At 36.1% G+C, this 19,880-nt stretch overlaps 1 protein-coding gene across 3 annotated transcripts in view; it reads left to right on the top strand.

The window, feature by feature from the left end:
- The window catches only part of TTC29 (tetratricopeptide repeat domain 29), a 255,369-nt gene that overhangs the window by 155,787 nt on the left and 79,702 nt on the right, over nucleotides 1-19,880 (top strand). For all 3 annotated transcript variants that reach the window (XM_060147135.1, XM_060147136.1, XM_060147137.1), the window contains exon 11: nucleotides 2,954-3,182. In XM_060147135.1, coding sequence (XP_060003118.1) covers nucleotides 2,954-3,182 — 229 coding nt within the window. The remainder of the gene's footprint in view (nucleotides 1-2,953; nucleotides 3,183-19,880) is intronic.

The raw sequence follows: 19,880 nt of genomic DNA, 5'->3' as shown, positions 1-19,880 counted from the left end.
ATTTTAGGGAAAATAACTAGGTATAGACCCTTCATGAGATCTTTTATTCTCTAATAAGAGCAAAGCATAATCACATAGTTAAAACAATGGTAGTTCCAACACTAACACAGTAAGGAAATTGTGTAAGAAAAGAGTCTTCCTCAGTACTGAGAAAATGCCCATTTATTTTGAGCTTGCTCATTGGACAGAGTGACAATTCAGACACTAAGAAGGATCTGATAAGAATCACAATATTGCATGAAAATTCTATGTTATAGTGTAATAATGCAAGTTTTGTTTCAATGTCTATGATGTCAAGATCTTGTCCTGAAATTGTCCACCTAATGCTTATTAGTGATATTTATAACATTAAATGAAGTTTTCTCTTCCAATAAGATGCACTTATGAAGTGCATGAATTCACTTCTGTATTCCCAAACTCATATTTAAGATTGCCAGCATTCATTACTAGAATCTTCTGAATTTTATAACAGCATAGGGCTTCACTGATAACGGGAACTGTGGAAAGTTGGACAGAACCTTTAGAGAAGATATTAAATTTTGATAGTAAACTCTTTAAGAATGAAAAATCTGGAAATACAATGCACATTAATGAAACCTCGTTCTAAAAAGGTATGTATAAAAATTCTTGCGTCTGAGAGGAACTAATGTTGTATTTCTTAAGGGTGCCTTAAACTAGAAAAATCTAGCTTGATACCAGTTTTATGACAGGTATGTGTGTGTCTCAAGATTGAACACTAGGCACAATTTGAGGGAAGAATAATTACCTAATTATAATGCCTAATTACCTATTATAGTAATAGAAGTATTCAGGGGGAAAAGGCATTTGTTAAAAAAGATCTAATAAAAGTTATAGGCAGATGACTACTTCCACTAGCAGCAAGCTCACCTACTTGACCTTGAACTTTGTTCACTGCTGAATCTCTACTGCCTGGCATCGGCCTGGTAAATAGTAGTTATTCATTGGATGAATGAGTTTGTTCCAAAATAATAATATATCAAAATAATTCTGGAAATTCAAATATATGTCCATTTATTTATGGTCCCTAATTCTCCTAATTGAGACTCTCATCTAAAGCAATGAACAGCCTAAAGCTCAGGATTATAGCTGGAACAATAATTAGATATTTATACTTCTCTGTTTTTAAAAATAGAAACATTTGGTCTAGTCATATATTTTCATCTATTTTGTCCCATATCTTTGATATCTAACAGGGCAATCTATAATTTTAACTAGTTTTATTGTCTTCAATATTGATATTATTTCTCAATCATATAATATATTTCATTGACATATAAATATCTTTGTTATATTTTCTTAATTAAGTGATCTTAGTCTCATATAAATCCTGTTTTATGCTTTAAAATAAGAGAAAGAATTGTTCATCTCAACAAACAAAAATTGTTTTTGATGTAATATAGAGGAAGTCTGTTTAAATTAGAAAATTTAATTGGAGTGAGCCATTTGAATGGTTCACCTAAATTGTCCCTGTGGGTATATAGCAGTGTTACATGTGCTGCTCATGTATGTAACATAACTGTCACATAAGCCCTACTCCTCACCTTGCCAGCAGCCTCTTTATTCAATCAGTTTTTCTGCTCTTTGGACTCTATGATTGTACAGAGATGTGTGGTCGTTGAGTATGCATTTTACCTGTACTGGCATATGGTATAAAGCTGTTTCTATGGTGTTTTTTCATTTCCATTTCCGTCATAATACATTGTGAGAAAAATGACTTGAAAGCTCATAGTAAAACATTTCTCTTCAAGAGTGTGCATACATGTTTTTGTACATATGAGAGAGAGAAAGAAAGGAGAGAGGAGGAAAGGGAAGAGGATGGACTCCCCAGGGTTATAAATCAGTGAAGAAAGGAAGTTTTTCTTCCCTAGAGTCTTTACAAGTATAGCTTAATCCTAAAAATAATATCCCCTTTTGAGGAAGAGTTTTTAAAGGAAGATTTTTAGAAGACTTGGGGAGGTGGCAGAAGATAGTCTTTTCTCTGAGGCTCAATTTCATTATTTGTAAAATAAGAATAATATTTCCTCATAGAGTGACCTATGAAAGCTAATGACATAATACATATGAAGTATTTACCACTGTCCCTGACGCTTCATAAGAGTTAGATAAATGTTATTTATTTGTAGACAATAGCTTTTAGAAGGAGAGATGAGAATGAGAAAGAAGAAAGAAAGAAAGAAGAAAGAGAAAGGAAGAGAGAGGGAGAGAGAGAAGGGAGGGAGGAAGGAAGGAAGGAAAGAAGGAAGGAAAGAAGGAAGGAAGGGAAGGGGAGGAAACCTTGAGTTTTTGCAAGTTAAAATGTTGCAAGGAACTTGGAGAAGATGTAAACATTTAAATGATCTTTTGAGTTATGCTAGTGCTGTTGTCAAGATCATGTTATTTCGAAATCTTGTCTTCCACATTCTTAGCCAAGAATGACGTGCACATGGGAAAATACAAGTAATAACGGAAGAGCGGAATATACATCCATTTTCACTCACCACTGATTAAATGGGTTGGCTAGAATGATCTCTTGCTGTGACCAAAAACTGGTTAAAAAGATTTCATTTGGTAAATCCAATGCAACAAGTAAGAAAATTCCATCCAAATCAAAGTGAATCAGTTCACTCTTTCCCAAACTTCTTTTTTCTTCCTTATATTAGGAAGCAGAATGCTAATATTTGACCATTTTTAATCCAAAAAAAAATTAAGTTTCATACGGTTCAACCTGGTAGATACACCTTTCTTGGTGAATGAACTTCAAGATATTGCATGGTTAGTAATCACAGCTTTTAAAAGGAAACTTATTCTAATAGAGGCCCTGCTTGCCATCTCTTTCTTCTTGAAGATGAACTGCTAAAACTGCTGAAGGATCAGTGTGGCACATGCCAAGGTGGGCAGACATGTGGAATGGTAAATTAAAATTAAGAAAAAATTATTTCTCTTACATTTTTAGGGATACTACAACAAAGCTTCTGAATACTTTCAGCAAGCTTTTGACACAACAGCAGAGTTAACGAACATACCTCTGATGGATGAGACAAAAGTTCATTATGGAATAGCAAAAGCTCATCAGATGATGCTGACCATTAATAGTAATATAGAATCTGCAGATCTCACCAGCCTTGACTACCTGCTGTCATGGAAGGAGAATAGAAGTGATGTTGCACCTGATCCGACTATTGGTAAGGCCTTGGTTTCTGAAAACAATTTAGATCTTTGTACCATTCTTATTGGCTAAGTCATTTTCTTTGCAAAGGTTTATTCGACCATTGGCAATTTTATTTTTATTTATTCATTACTATGTTAATGTTGGATGCATTTTTGTGCTGTATCGTATCTTCAGTGTTTAAGGGAGGCATACAATAGTGATAGATTTATTCAATTTGATAAATCACCATTTTTTCAGTTACCTTAAATATTCAACAGTAGGTACTGATCAGTTGTAAGGAATATGAAATAGGTTTATGTTTTAAAAAATGTTCAGTGTTGTACCTTATGGACAAGAGCAAGTGTTCAGAGATGCTAGTTAGTATTATACTCTTACTTTTCTGATGATAGTAAGTTTTCCTATTGTTTCTCAATTCAGGTGTGAATGTTAACTGAGAAAATATTTGATAGTAATTTCTCTTAATTCTACTTTTTTTTCCTACATACTTTTCTTGTGATAATTAGTCAAAATAGTCAATTAAAAACAAATAACTAGGGCTTCCCTGGTGGCGCAGTGGTTGAGAGTCCGCCTGCCAATGCAGGGGACACGGGTTCATGCCCCGTTCCAGGAGGATCCCACATGCCGCGGAGCAGCTGGGCCCGTGAGCCATGGCCACTGAGCCTGCGCGTCCGGAGCCTGTGCTCCACAACGGGAGAGGCCACAACAGTGAGAGGCCCGTGTACCTCAAAAAAAACCAAAAACCAAAAACAAATAACTAGAGGGGGGATGTAAGGGTCAGGTTTATGTATCAACTTGACTGGGCTCTAGTCCCAAGTTAAGAATTTCATTCATTTTTATGGCTGAGTAGTATTCCATTGTGTGTGTGTGTGTGTGTGTGTGTGTGTGTGTGTGTGAATGGCACATCTTCTCTATCCATTAATCTGTTGATGGACACTTAGGTTGTTTCCATACCTTGGCAATTGTAAATAATACTAATATGAACATTGGGGTGCAAGCATGTTTTTGAATTAGTGGAGGTTTTTTTTGTCTATATACTCAGGAGTGAATTGCTGGGCATCTCCTATCTGGAACTCTTTTTTTTCCCCCCCTTAGGTCATTTAGATGAAACAATAATTTGTTTTGGTGTTTATTTCCTCCATAGAATAAATAGTAAATAATAGTAACTTTGGCACAAAGAAATTTTATTGGCTCTTTTACATCAGTAGAATACCACTTCACCGCTGTCTGTCCTCTAGTTAGAAAATAAGGAAAGGTCTCGTTCCTAATAGATGCATAATAAGAGAAAGCAAGATGAAGTCTTCAGAAATAGAGGGCTTGTTGAATTTCAATGCGCTCAGTGCTCAAGAAATATTTATAGTTGACTATTAACTAACTACTTTCAGATAATACTTTGCTTATTCAGGATGTTGTCTTGTCACATATTTGGGCATTTGTTCTGTAGTTTTGCGTTATCTTCCCTTTATGGTCTCACTTTTTCTGCCCAGGAGCTAAAGCAGAGGAAGTATGATCCAGCTATTAGATTACTTGCTTTGATAAATGGTTTGGTGGAGAATACGTTGAGCTACTCACATTTTCAGATTTATCTGGGATAAACCCTAATCATCATAATGATAATCATGAAAAAAAATGCTCCTCAAAACTAGCTTCTGATAAGAGCCATTTATTGCAATCCTGTTTTTGGCTTTTTAAAAATCTATTTTGCTTTGCTTTACTCTATGAAGTTATTTATTTTTCTATTCTTGTTACGTTTTATCTCCCCATTTTTTGTAAGGGTATGTTGTGCTCTAAAGGGCTTAGGAGGAAACAAAAAATGCACTTCAAAATATTATTCAGACATATAAAAAACAAAATAAATGAACAAACCAATGAACAAAAACCAACACATAGATACAGAGAACAGAGTAGTGGTTTTACCACAGGGGAAGATGGGGAGGGCAAAATGGGTGAAGGGGAGCAACTGTATGGTGACAGATGAAAACTAAATTTTTGGTGGTGAGCACGCTGTGAAGTATACAGAAGTAGAAGTATAGTGTTGTACACATGCAACTTATATAATGTATAAACCAATGGTACCTCAATAAAATATAAACTAAGAAAAATATTACTCAGACAGTAAAAATTCAGCTGTTCATGTGGTGGAGAAGATTAAACTCGCCAGAATGCTATAAAAGTACACCCCCTTACTGATTCCTTTGACCAAGAATAGAAATCTATGCGTGGATGAGCTACGTCATTATTAGAGTGAAAATAATAATCTTTCAGATTCAAATATAAATGAGAAGTTAGTTCAGTCAACATTTTAAGTGATAGACATGCTGTTCGGAAATAAGACCTGTAGGACATTATCAAACACTTGTTGTTTACACAGACATAGTTTTACCTCAAAATACACTAATAAGCTAAATCTTACACTAAAATTTTAAAATTCTTCAAAAATATTTCTTAAAGCACAACTCATATTATTCTATCTTTGCTCTGCTTAAAAATCCTCATGGACTCGCTACTGTCCACAAGTTAAACACAAGCTTCTCAACCTTTTTTGACCACCTCCCTCCCCCGACAACACACACACACACACACACACACACACACACACACACACACACACAACATACACTATTATCACCTTACTTCCAGCTCCAGTTCCATCCACGGAAATCTCACCTTGCAAGGTCCTTCTCAAACGCTGAAATCTTCCCTCACCCCCTCTCACTTGACTATTACTTCTTCACTCTCTTCCCATATTGAATGTCATTCATTTCTCTGCAAGCATTTTTCATTTGTCATATTCTGCATCCCATCATGGCCATTTCTGTAATTGCCTTGTCTGCCCAATTAGAGTATGAATCTCTTGAAAACAGGTCCTGATTCTTGGTATTCCCTACAAAAGAAGGCACAATGTCTGACACCTACTAGGTACTAAGTAAATATTTGTCAAATTAAATAGAATCAAATGAGTATGTATGTCCTCGCCATAGGCTAGTTTGCACTAACCACTTTTTGAAACAAGTTTTGTAGTTCCCTGCCTCCTTGAAAAATATGGGGAAAAAACCCACAAGCCAATGATCTAACACTGTATTTTGATTACCATCCGATTATCACACGAATGTAGGACAACAGCAAGTACGATGTTGACAAAATGAAGAAATACAGAAATATTATTTGGAAATCTGAGGAGCTTTTAGGTTTTCAAAGTTTACCTTTGTTCTCTGAAGAGGCATCTTTAATCTCGCTATTGAGGGGTCCCAGGTATTCAGAAAAAAGCAGATCAAAGATTTGAAAGATCCATCATAAAAGCTGTGCAGTTATCTTCACTTGTGAGACTTCCATCCTCCAAACAAATCATTAGCTCACAGAGCAGGCAATATTCTTTTAAGCAGAGGAATATGACCCCCTAAGGGAATACAGCAGTGAGAGCACTCAGGTCTCTAGATAAAATAGAACAGTGATTCACCAGCAATCACCTCTCATCTTTGTATCTTTCAGAGGGAACACAGCAAATATAGGAACCTTCATACTCTTCTGATACGTTTAGATATGGCTGGAATGATTTCATACTCCTCCTTTCCCTTCCAATAGTAAAAAAAGAATAGATTCTCCTCCCAAATTTAGGAATTTAGAAGGAATTCAAATATTATTACAGTTCAATAAAATTATTCAGGCCTGAAGCAACAGAAATTGGTTGGCTCTGGAAGGCTTAAGGGTCTATGAATTTCTGCTGATTTCTCCAGAATATAATTTATTTTCCTTACCAGAACTATTAAGATGAACACACTGGCTAGTCAGTAAAGACACTTACTGTTTTCTACCAAAAAGCATGTGAAGGTTTCCTTGAGTGCCAAAACTATCATCCTAGTTTTATGAGTCATTTAATATTCTTAAAGGAAAACAATAAAGAGCATGAATTTGTCTCTCATCCTTGGTTTGTGTTGGCTTGATGTGTGTTCCTTGGTTTAATGTCAAGCCACGTTTTCCTACCCTATCCTTTTCTTGTATTTTTCATTCATGAATTTAACCATTTTAAAGAATGTGAAAAAAACACATTCACAAGTGAGTCTCACATTCTATTATACTTTGATCGCTACTTCTGTTTGTTAAATAACGATAACAATGAGGGAAATGTAATGGAACTAGCCAAAAAGTAAGCATGCAGGTTTTATATCATCCTATCGTCACAGAGCAAACCCGTCTCTAATAATGTGTTCAAAAACGTGACATATAAAAAGAAGATTCTTGTGAAAATTGTGGATGTATCAAAGTTCACCCTACTGGCAGCTTGGTGTAATTGAGAGAGACTGTTACTCAAGAGTGTGATGACCCGGGTTATAATACCCTATTGAAGAGTAATTAGCTTCATGACTTTTGGCAATAGATTTCACTTCAAGTCTCTTTAGCCTGTTATCTGAGGTTTGAAATAGGTCATTGATAAGATTCCTCTGGAACCAACCACAATTCCTCAGTAAGAGCATTTTCTAAACAAGTAAGATATTTTGTAGTCCTTAAGAATACAATCTAGAGCTTCATGAGCATTTTATTTGTTGTTTTTCCCCCATAAACACTGGTTTCTGAGGGTTTCCACAAGAGGTAATTATTATTATTATTATTATTATCATCCTCATAATCATCACTATAATATATCAAACAGCTGTATAAATGCCAGATGTATTACTTGATCCTTCTGCTAGAATTTATAATAAAGGAGTTTCTAGCTATCTGATGTCACATGCAATTTAACTTTTCCCTGGTTGGTTGACACGGTTGAGGTTGCTAAACCTAGTTAACCATTTTATCCGCAGACTTTCAATTCATTTGCCTGTTTTCAACCCTATGTCATACTTCCCCTCAGCATTTCCTCAGCCCCTACTTTTTCCCCACTATTCCTGGGGCCTCCAATTCCTATACATGCCTGGTTCTCTGATCATCATTATCTCTTCTTCATGGACTTTAGTTTGTGGATGTCTCTGCCCTCCTAAACCTGATACCACTCCTCTAGTACCTTTCTATCTTCTGAAAATGAGTTAAAATCTTCTTGATTTTTTTTTTTTTTTGGTTTCATAGAATCAGGAAAAGACTGAGTTGTGTGGTTACCAAAAAAATTACTTGGTCCACATGTTTTATTTCCAAATGTTCTCAGGTCCAGGGGAAGGCAGTCGTGCAATAATCTGAAAGACAAAATGGATCTATAATCTAGTTTTCTAGAACTCTAGTCCAGGATTCTTTCCATGCCTTACAGTTCCTTACATATTATCTTATAGCTAGTAAAAGCCATATCTAACTTTTTAAAAGATTACATTTTAAATTAAAGTCTGGTTAAAAATATTCAGTGAAAAGAAACAAGTGGGACTTTACTTTTGGCCAAGATGGAATAACAAGGAAAAGATTTACCCTCCTATCTTAAACAACTAAAAAAACCCAAACAAAACATATAAGACAAAAGTTTGCAGAAATTGGACAACACACAGTGCAGGACAGTGATCCCTGAGAAAGGGAAACCAAATGAGCTGAGCTGTATGATTTCCTCAAGCCTAGAGGAAGTTGCCAGGCTGTAACACAGGGAAGGGAACGAAGGTAGAGGCAGCCCAGGAGATCCTTGGGTTGAGGAGACTGAATTAGGAGTCCAGGGAGACCAAGATGGCTGGAATTCACAGCAAAGGGTACTAGAAAGGAGAGAGCTGCAGAGAAGAAAAGAATGAGAGAGATCGACTGAGTGAGAGTTCCAGAGATATGCAGTCTTCTGCATACTGATCTGTATGTGCATGTAAAGAAACTATGGAAGGCTAAGGAAAGAACCACCCAAAAGGCTCAAGCAGAATAATCACCTAAGCTCAAACAGAGCCAGGAATTTTTTATGCTCCCACCAGCCAGAATGGAAAAGCCTCATAAAATATGGGGCATCAGGTGGAGGACTCATAAGCCTTAATAGTAGAGAAAAATTATCTCTAGATGAAAGACTACTTCGGTACCACCTACCAAAATTTAAAAACAAGTATCAAAAGCATCAAACTGCTTCTAAGTAATTTAACTGAATTCTAGAACAAAACTCAAGAATATTTATAGGAGTAAAAAATAAAAAGGTAAACTCCATAGTATCTGGCATCCAATCAACATTACATAGATAATGCCAAGAAGCAGGAAGTTATAACTCATGATGAGGAGAAAATATATAAATGGAAATTGATGCAGAAATGCAACAGATGATAGAATTAGCAAACAGGACATAAAAATGTTATTAAAACTATATTTCATATGTTGAAGGATGTAATGGAAAGATTAAACATATAGAGCCAAGAAAGATATTTTAAAAAGCCAAATTCAATTTCTAGAAGTAAGAAATAAAATGTCCAAGCTGAAAAAAAAAAACAAACAACAACTTGGATGGAATTAGCAGCAGATTTAGAAAATGCAAAAGACAAGATTGCTTTGGAAATATAGCAGTAGAAACTATCCAAAATGAAATACAGAGAAAAAATACTGAAAGGATATGAATAGAGCATGTTAGAGAACCACGATTAAACTTCAGGAAGCCTAAATGTGAGTAATTTGGAGACCCCAAAGAAGAGGAAAACAGGAAGGAACTGAAAAAATATTTTAAAAAATAATGAATGGCTGATTTTTTTTTCTGAATTTGATGAAAACTATAAACCCAAATCTAAGAAGCTCTATGAACCCTAAGCAAAAGAAACATGAAAATTAAACCAAGATACACCATAATCATAGTGCTTAAAATGAGTGATAAACTGAAAAATCTTAAAAGCAGCTATGGTAGTGGTGTGGTGGCACAAACATAATAGGAGCTGGAGTCTCCCTGGAAACGTAAATCAAACAAGAATGAATGAAGCAACTTATTTAAAGTACTAGAAGAAAAAAAGAACCATCAAACCTAGAATTCTATACCCAATGAAAGTATCTTTCAAAAACATAGTTAATACCATATAACCCAGCAATCCCACTACTGGGTATATACCCTGAGAAAACCATAATTCAAAAAGAGTCATGTACCACAATGTTCATTGCAGCACTATTTACAATAGCCAGGACATGGAAGCAACCTAAGTGTCCATTGACAGATGAATGGATAAAGAAGATGTAGCACATATATACAATGGAATATTACTCAGCCATAAAAGGAAACAAAATTGAGTTATTTGTAGTGAGGTGGATAGACCTAGAGTCTGTCATACAGAGTGAAGTAAGTCAGAAAGAGAAAAACAAATACCATATGCTAACACATATATATGGAATCTAAAAAAACAAAAAAAAATGGTTCTGACGAACCTAGGGGCAGGACAAGAATAAAGATGCAGACATAGAAAATGGACTTGAGGACACGGGGAGGGGGAAGGGTAAGCTGGGATGAAGTGAGAGAGTGGCCTGGACATGTATACACTACCAAATGTAAAATCGATAGCTAGTGGGAAGCAGCTGCATAGCACAGGGAGATCAGCTCAATGCTTTGTGACCACCTAGAGCTGTGGGATAGGGAGGGTGGGAGTGAGACGCAAGAGGGAGGGGATATGGGGATATATGTATACATATAGCTGATTCACTTTGTTATACAGCAGAAACTAACACAACATTGTAAAGCAATTATACTCCAATAAAGATGTTAAAAAAATAAATTAATAAAATTTAAAAAAAACAAGAAAATGTAGTTAAAATGAAGATTTTTCCAGGCATACAAAAGCTGAGAAAATTCATCACTAATATACCAGTACAAGGAATGGTAAACTCCTCCAGGCAGAAAGAACATGAATCTAGATAGAAACCTGGATCTACATAAAGAATGAATAAGGAAATGAGAAATGTGTCAGTAAAAATAAAATATTTTTCTTTCAAAAATTGCTTGAAAAAATAATTGACTGTTGAAAGCAAAAGTAATAACAACGTATTGTGGAGTTTATAACAGATGTGAAATTCAATTAAATTAAATGGAGAAATCTGGTTCTATAAAAACACATTCAGTTTCAACCAGGCAGACAGCTGCCAACCTGGGGACCACAGTAGCTCCCTATTTGGACTGAATTTCTTAGTGCTCATCCCATCAACTCCTTTTTTGGGAACCCCCTGTTTTTGAAGCTCTATTCTCATTGCCTAGTGGTTGGGTCTCTTTAAAGGGGATTTATCAACATTTTGAGTTCCATCTTGTTTTTCCTTGGATTGAAAAAAAACAATCTGGTTTAGGATGAGTGATCCATTTCTATCCTGAGTATCTTTCGGCCCCAAGTCATCCCAGCCTCCCGCAAACAGCCTCTGGTGTAGGCTTTGTGGATTTTGATGGCTTCCTTGCTATCTGTTATGAAAATTGTTTCAGACTCATAATATACGTCTTTGACTTCAGATCTGCCATCAGCCACTTCTCCAAGGAGCCTATAAACTTTGAAAAAGCAGTCTCTAAAAATCCAAAATAAAATAAAACTAATGATCCTAAATATGTATCCAGTTGGTGATATAGTCACAGAGAAATGAAATATTCGAAGTAGCTTTAAACAGAAATTTGACTGTGTGTCTCTAGTTGGCTAAATCCTAAAAAATGTATCCCCTCCAAAAAAAAAGTAAACTGTTTTCAGTATTCATACTATTGGTATTTATATTGGTTTTATTATTGTGAGACTGTTTTGTGTGTGATGTAGGATACATCAAATAGACAATTATTTCATATACTAAATCTTTTATTCCCAGTATCTTTGCAAACTAGGATTTTCAGTGTTGCACAAGTTTCCTCATTTGTAAAATCAGTGTAAGAAGGTAATTAAACTACATGATCTCTGAATTTCTTTTTCGTTCTTTTTTTTATAACATCTTTATTGGGGTATAATTGCTTTACAATGGTGTGTTAGTTTCTGCTTTATAACAAAGTGAATCAGTTATACATATACATATGTTCCCATATCTCTTCCCTCTTGCGTGTCTTTTTAGTTCTTTAAGTCTATGACTCCTAGGTTTCTAAGAAAATTCTTATGCTTTTAAAATTCACTTTGTTCTAATTAAATTTAAGGAAATCTTGAAAACCAAAAGAATTAGTATGGGTTTTTAAAGCATCATGTTCTCAATATGATTTGCAGTAAACCCTATATAATAACTCCTTTACATTGTTTTTGCCATAATACTACAATTATATCAACATATAGTGAAAGGGGAGGGGAAAAATGAAGATTTATGAGAAGAATCGTTACATAAACTGAAATACAGTTACTTCAAAGTTCCTTAGTCATACTCTACAGTAACAGTTCTCTAAGGCTTTTTCAACAGACAAACTGAAGTACAGATTTAAGGCAAATTCAAAAGAGACAAGGCTGTGAATTTGGAAAAGGCATGTTTCAGTGATGAGCAGTTTTCTTTGACCAGATTCATCAGATTTTGTGTGGTGATTGAAGTCAGGCAATCTCTGTTTGAATCCCAGCTCCTTCACTTCGTAGCTGGTGGACCTGGGTAACTTTACCTCACCTATAAAGAAAGATGACAGTTCCCACCCCACAAGGTTGCCTTGAGGGTCCAGTGACATAATGTATCTGTGTGGAAGACGCTGTTGGTTCCCTACCCAGTGGCCATTGCCCAACTTCCTTCCTGCTAACATAATCCTGATTGTTCTCTCTCTTCAAGTCGCCATGTCCTTGCAGAGGATAGACCTTTTCTATCCCCAATGGTGGAGTATTTACTAATATTATGCCAGTCACCATGACCTCATTATACTTGCCAAGTGATAGCTTTCGGGAGGATACGGAACACAATTGTAATTAATCATACAAGAAGAGCTCCTGAGGAATTCCTAGAAAGGTTTTCTTCATTCTTAAAAAGAGGCGCAAACAAGGAGATTCCCTTTTTCCTGACTTTAAATGTTGATGTATGAATATGTACTGCCTGGAGCTGCCATAGCCAGTGTGCAGCTAAGATATGAAAATGATGCGGATGGCGGTGGGAAAGCATAGAAGAAGTCTAGATCCTTAATGACATCCTTGCTTGCTAAATCATCTAACCCTGTAATTGCCACCACCAGTTTTTTGTGTGTGACATAAATTTCCCTATCTAAGCCATGTTCAGCTCAGTTTTGTTACTTGCAGCTAAAAGCACTCTGACAATAAGATGCCAAGTAGCGCTGACACATTATCACAGCACAGAGTGGCGACTGTGTTTGTTGTCATAGCCCCAGCAGCTAGCACGATGCCTAGCACATAATAGCACTCAACGAATACTGAACTGTGGACAGTTTTTTGAGAAACCTACTTTTTATTAAATTCAGTTTTCAAGCATTAGGCAGTATCTCAAAATCTGGCATTCTTTCTGAATTTTAAAAATGCCCCATGTTCTAAATTTACTTCCCCCTTCTCCCAACTTAATTCCTTTTCTAATTAGGATACCTGTTCTGCGGAGGGTCAAAGTTATGAGTATGATGAGGAGGAAATCAATCTAATTGAACTGATAACACCTTATTAGGAATGACTGAAAGTGCTTTAACCTATTCAAAAAACTAGGATTTTTTAAATGTTGGAAGATTACCTATTGCAAGAACTTAACTGAAATCACTCAGGGAGTAAGAGGCAAGCCAATTATGAATAATGAGGTCAATACATGGACTGGTCTTCCTAAGTCTTGGGATTTGCCCTAAATTCAACTTCACTGAGTTGTTCCTGAATTTCAGAGCTTTCCTTTCTTCAATTTAAATCTCTACCTTTAAAAAAACGCTTATTAGGGTTTTCAGATGACAGCTCACTCTCCCCTTAAGGAATCTGATGAAAGCTAAGGTCTCTCTCCTCTCTTCAGGAAAACATACATATAATACATGTGTATGCATACATGCATAGAATTTTCAGACAGTTCAGTAACCCCTGTGGAAGGGAGTAGAGATTACAAGTGCTTGCCAAGGTCTGCTTCTTGACTCTTCTGGTCACATGGAAGACTGCATTTCTCAGCCTCTGGCAACTAGGCTGGGCTCTGTGACTAGTTCTGGCCAATGGGCAAAAGTTACTTCCCAGTGAAAGCAAAGCAGAGCCCACCTGAGATACTGCAGCTGATTCTCTCCCTGCTACAGTGATCATGGAGAGAGCCTTTAAAAACACTATGGAGCCACAAGATCAAAGCAGCTTGAGTCACTAAATATCCACATTTGTCCTGGAAAGCCATTCATGTCTGCAGCAGACCTTGTGTGAACACAGAATAATCCTTCCTTGTGGTGAACCACTGAGATTTTCAGAGTTGCTTGTTACCACAGCTTAATTTAGCCTGCCCTGACATCCACAAGCTTCAGGATTCTTCGTGGTGGCTCCCTAGATAGTAGCAGTGGGAACTCCAGTGGGAGAGCTGGGATAGCAGTTTTCTATGACAGTTTAGAAATTGTGTGTTTATAGGTTGTAGGTCTGCCTATAATTTTTTAGAGGCAGAGATCCCTAAAATCCTTTGTTTTTCATTTCCAGTCCTCGTCACAGGAAACAAGTTTGATAAGACAAATGGGAGATAAAACAGTAAAATGTATTCTTTTTTTTTTTTTTTTTTTTTTTTGCGTTATGCGGGCCTCTCCCTGTTGTGGCCTCTCCCGTTGCGGACCACAGGCTCCGGACGCGCAGGCTCAGCGGCCATGGCTCACGGGCCCAGCTGCTCCACGGCATGTGGGATCCTCCCGGACTGGGGCATGAACCCGTGTCCCCTGTATTGGCAGGCGGACTCTCAACCACTGTGCCACCAGGGAAGCCCTAAAATGTATTCTATATATACTCTATGCTACTGTCAAAAACTTAAGAAAGATAAGCATCTTTTCTGTTACTATCATTTAAATCATGATAGATTAATCAAAGTGTACTTCTAATAAATTTCAAGAAAGAGCTTAGAGAATTCAATGGCTTCTGTACCTGATAAGAAAATAATTCCAAAGATGAAACATGCTGAAAAAGACAAATCAATACTTAATTGTAGCCAAATTTTTAAATAAAAAAGAGCACAGAACTTGAGCCTTAATTTCAAATTTCCTCATTCAAATGCAGTTCACTTATCTTCATATATTTTCTACAAGTGACAACTTTGCTTTCTTAGGAATCAAGTATGTCTTCAGAAAACTAATGCTCACTTCATTGGGATATAATAATGTAGCTCAAGATCCCTCGGGTTGAAAGATCTTTTTTTTTCTTTTTCTTTTTTCCCCCCTCTGAGAGCCTCCTTCTCTATCTGCTGCCTTGGTTCAATAAAAGAGAATTCTTGATTGCTCAGACAAAAACTCTACTTCTTTTAGATTCTGTTCACAGTTCTTAGTAGCTGATGGCGTTACCAGTTTTAACCTTCCGATGTACACTGAATTCACCACTTCTAAGAAAAATGTAACTGGGTTTTTCTCATCTGGTTTTATTTCAATTTTGTCTTTAATTGCTAGTTTGAAAAGCTTATGAAAAGTTTGTTGGTTGCTTGGTTAGACCATTGTAAAACCAGAGTAAATGCTGTAGCTGTACCAGTGCAAGGCTAGGGTTTGAAGTTCTGGGGGAACCCTGTTGTCACCCATTTATGTTTATCTCATTCCCAGTGAGGGGTCTTACCTCTGCTTCTAACTATGTCCTTTTACTTGCGGTCATGGATCCCAAATACTCTGTCAATTTAGCTAAATACTTTCTACCATTGTTAGAATTGGGGGGAAAACAACCCTCCCCTATGTATATTTAATCCCTCTTTAGTAAGGCTCTATTTGGACAATTCCATATGATTTCTTCTGAAAAAAGAAGTTAACATTAACATTTAAAATATGAACATACTGAAGGCACAAATTCTGTTGGCTACTAATTTTTTCCAGTTTCTCTGAAACTTTGGGTATTGTGTGGGAGTTTTATTTCTATTTACCTCTCACCTTGGTATTTTCATTATTATTAATTTTAATTTTTTTAACCACATCAATAAAAAATTATATCCATGGTCCCAGAATTTGCTTTCCTGTAAATTCTTTTACTCTGTCCTCACTGTATTTTTTTTTTTTTTTTTTTTTTTTTTGCGGTACGCGGGCCTCTCACTGTTGTGGCCTCTCCCGTTGCGGAGCACAGGCTCCGGACGCGCAGGCTCCGGACGCGCAGGCTCCGGACGCGCAGGCCCAGCGGCCATCGCTCACGGGCCCAGCCGCTCCGCGGCATGTGGGATCTTCCCGGACTGGGGCACGAACCCGTGTCCCCTGCATCGGCAGGTGAACTCTCAACCACTGTGCCACCAGGGAAGCCCTGTCTTCACTGTATTTTTAACTCCCAGACCTGAGTGAAGGCTTTTATAATCTAGTTTCCCTAGCATAATTAATAGAAAAATAAGTATTTTTCATGATGAATATTCTTTTAAAAATTAGAAATCATTTATAATGCCTTGTTATGATGACTGACTTGACTAACAATCCTTGGATGTATATTTCACTTCTCATGGATAATGTCTGCCTCCCGGGCTGGGTACAGTGTGCTCAGTATGGGAAATATTGAGCAAGAGTCTAATCAGATGAAATGATAGTATATTTCTTAATTTTAATGCCATATCATCCTGACTGGTGTCTTGACCTTCCTGAAGTGAATCCCTGAAAACACTACAAATGCACCTGAATACAGTTACTTTTTGAATCATCTGAACTACTGTAGCAATAAAATAACTATTAACAGCACCAATATTTATCACCCCCAATCCTTTAACAGGACAGTGTACTCAGGTTTTTTTCTTCCTTTCATTGCCTGCTAACCTTCAATCAAAAAATCTGAGCCAAATAGATGTTCTTTCATCACGCCCTCAAGGTAAACAAAGTTGGACTTTGTCACACCAATAGGGAAAACTAAAGGTAGCTCATTTAAGTGCTGTGCCTCTAAGGGACTGTATTTATTGACTTCTAACATGGAATCAGGCACTCAAAATGAGAAAAGACCAGTTAATTTTGGCCTTTAGTGAGACCAGTCGGATTTCTCAGAATTAAGACTACATACACATTTCATTGTATCAGTAGGTAATAAAGTGTATTTTGCACTCTTATCAAAGGAAGTTTAATTTAACACTTTCAAAGATCTAGTTTTGCTTATTAAGTGTGCTCCTGGGAAAAGATACATAGTTTTCCTCAAGTCTCCACATATTTGTAACTCAGATATAAAAGTAACAAGACATATGAAATGAAATGAAGCTTCAAAATCAATAGTCAGGAAGAAGATTAATGAGAAAGACCGGGGGAGAAATTTGGGTCAAAATGACCATCATAAAATTTTGAGGTTAATATTTTTACTATTCACATTTGTTTGGCCCAAGTTTTCACCACCACCCACTAACAGGATTATGAAAAGGAGAAAATCTGCTATACAGAAGGAAGCTATTATGTCCAGCCTTTAGGTCTTAATTAAAATTAAAAACTAAATTAATAAAAATTAAAAATTCATTGTGTTGAATACAACATTAGGAAAGGAAACTCTTTTTCCATATAAATCTTAGTAGAGACAGATGAACAGAATGATACAATTTTATCATAAGAATACTCCCTAAAATATTGATGTCCAAATAGATATATTATTAATAGATATATATATATATATCAATAGATATATAGATTATAGATATGTCTAATATATCTTTGGATATATATATATACACACATACATATACACATATATATCATCTGAATGAATTCACTTGTTCACTCACTTTCATCCAGGGCTTTTACCCTGTAAGCTTACTTGAAGATTTATATGATGAAATGTGAATATAGTATATTCCTTAGTAATTTGATTGGCAGGAAACAGAGAACAAAACATTACACACACAGCTTTTAAATAATTTATGATTACTTACATGAATCTACTAAGTTTAGGCACACAATTATATGACTAATTATGTTGAAAATCCAAGTGGATGCTTAAATAGATGACCATGCCCTGAGGCCTTTCCAGTTGTTTCTGCTGTCTCATTTAACCATGCAAATGTTATTAAGCATTTCCTGGCTAAAAATTTTCAAGCATGTGCAAGTGTAATTGCATAGATAATTATGCATAATACTGTCACTTTCTATATCTAACATAGAATTTTCCTTTTAAAAAAATACATCAGTTTTCTACTGGTAACCTTCTCAATACATGCCAAGAAAAATATAATTGGTAAAAGATAGGTAAATCAAAACCAATCTATTTTGCTCTTTCTCCAGGAGACTTCTTGACTCTCTTTAGTACATCAATTTGAAGGGAAACAAAGAAAGATCAAGCCATATGCTAAAATTAAAGAAAATTCTAAATACCTGTATATGAAACAATCTATATTTGTAATAATTCAACAACTATTTTTAGATCCACACAAATATTTATACAAACTTGATAACAGGGGATACAAAAGAACTAACTGTTCTGATCTACAACTAAATATGTATATGGCAGGTCTTTCAGGTTTGCAGATACTAAGCCTAGTTTATAAAACAGCAAAAAATGTTCAGAAAAAAATTAATGAGCACATACACATTGGCAGGTTAATTTCTTGTCATGAGAATATTAAGGAAGCTTTACAATATAGAATCCTGCCTGATGCCATGTCTCGCCAGCCCTGCCTAACAAATGACAGATCCCAAGGCAAAGTTCAGCATGTGTGCAGCTGATTGGTGGAGACTGGCTCACATGACCCTGCCCAGCTGCAGGGGAAGCTGGGAAAGTGAATATCTGGCTTTTCAATGAATAGGCTGGGAACAAGTTCCAGTTTTTCCACTTAAATTTATAAAGTAGAGAATCTCTTAAGCATGGAAACAGTGGTTTAGATGCTGTCAGGGAACCACTAGAAATAGTGCTGAGTGCTATGAAGGAAAAAATAAAGAGGGGTAAGAGGACACAAAGTGATTGGGTTTGGGGAGGGCTATGTTAAACAGAAAGTTCAGAGAAGTCTTTCAAAAGAGGCATGGTTTGTAAAGAAACCTGAATTGAAATGATGAAGCAAGCTGTGTGAATATCTAGGAGGGTGGGGAGAAGATATCCAGGTAAAGCTGGGCTTGTTTGAGTAACAACAAGAAGACCAATATGGTGGGAGAAAATTGAGTGAGGAGAAGGAAGAACTGAGGATCCAGTGGTAGCTAGTTAATTTAGGTCTTTCAGGCCTTAGTGATGACTTTGGATTTTATTCCAGTTGTGATGGAAAATTGTTACTGAGGTCTGAGAATAGGACTCTGACTTTTTAAAAAGATCACTTTGGCTGCTGTGTGAAGAACAGGTTGTAAAGCTTTTTGTGGGCTTTTTGACTAAAACCTACAGTAAGAAATATATTTTACTTTGTGATGCAGAATAAGCAATTGAATCAAGAATTTGACAAAACCATACTTACTACATGTGATGCACTCTGGTAATTTTTCTATTGTAGTCTAATCTATTTCATCTTTAATGATTTTAAAGAAATTTTAAGTAGAAGATTCCTAGGAGGAAAAATGACACTGAAATTAGAATTGTTCATTGGTGATCAAGATATTCTGTTGTATTTTCTATTATGATTCAAGTATTTGAAGATACCCTGTGTAAAATTAAACTTCACAATAAGCCTTAGGCATTTTCTCAAGAGTGCAGCTCAAGGACCACTTGCATCAAAAATTATCTGATCGGTGATGGTGGGAGGTTGTTATAAATGCGTATGCTAGGGCCTTACCACGGACTCATTGAACCAGAATCTCCAGTGAAGGGGCTTGAGAATCTACTTTCAACAAGCTCACCAGGTGATTCTCATGTGTGAGAACTGCTCTGAAATTTTTCAATATTTTAAGGTTTAGATAATG

Source organism: Lagenorhynchus albirostris, chromosome 4, assembly GCF_949774975.1.
Source record: "Lagenorhynchus albirostris chromosome 4, mLagAlb1.1, whole genome shotgun sequence".
Lineage (NCBI taxonomy): Eukaryota > Metazoa > Chordata > Mammalia > Artiodactyla > Delphinidae > Lagenorhynchus > Lagenorhynchus albirostris.
Note: the sequence above shows the minus strand (reverse complement) of the source record. Positions and strands in the feature narration are given on the sequence as shown.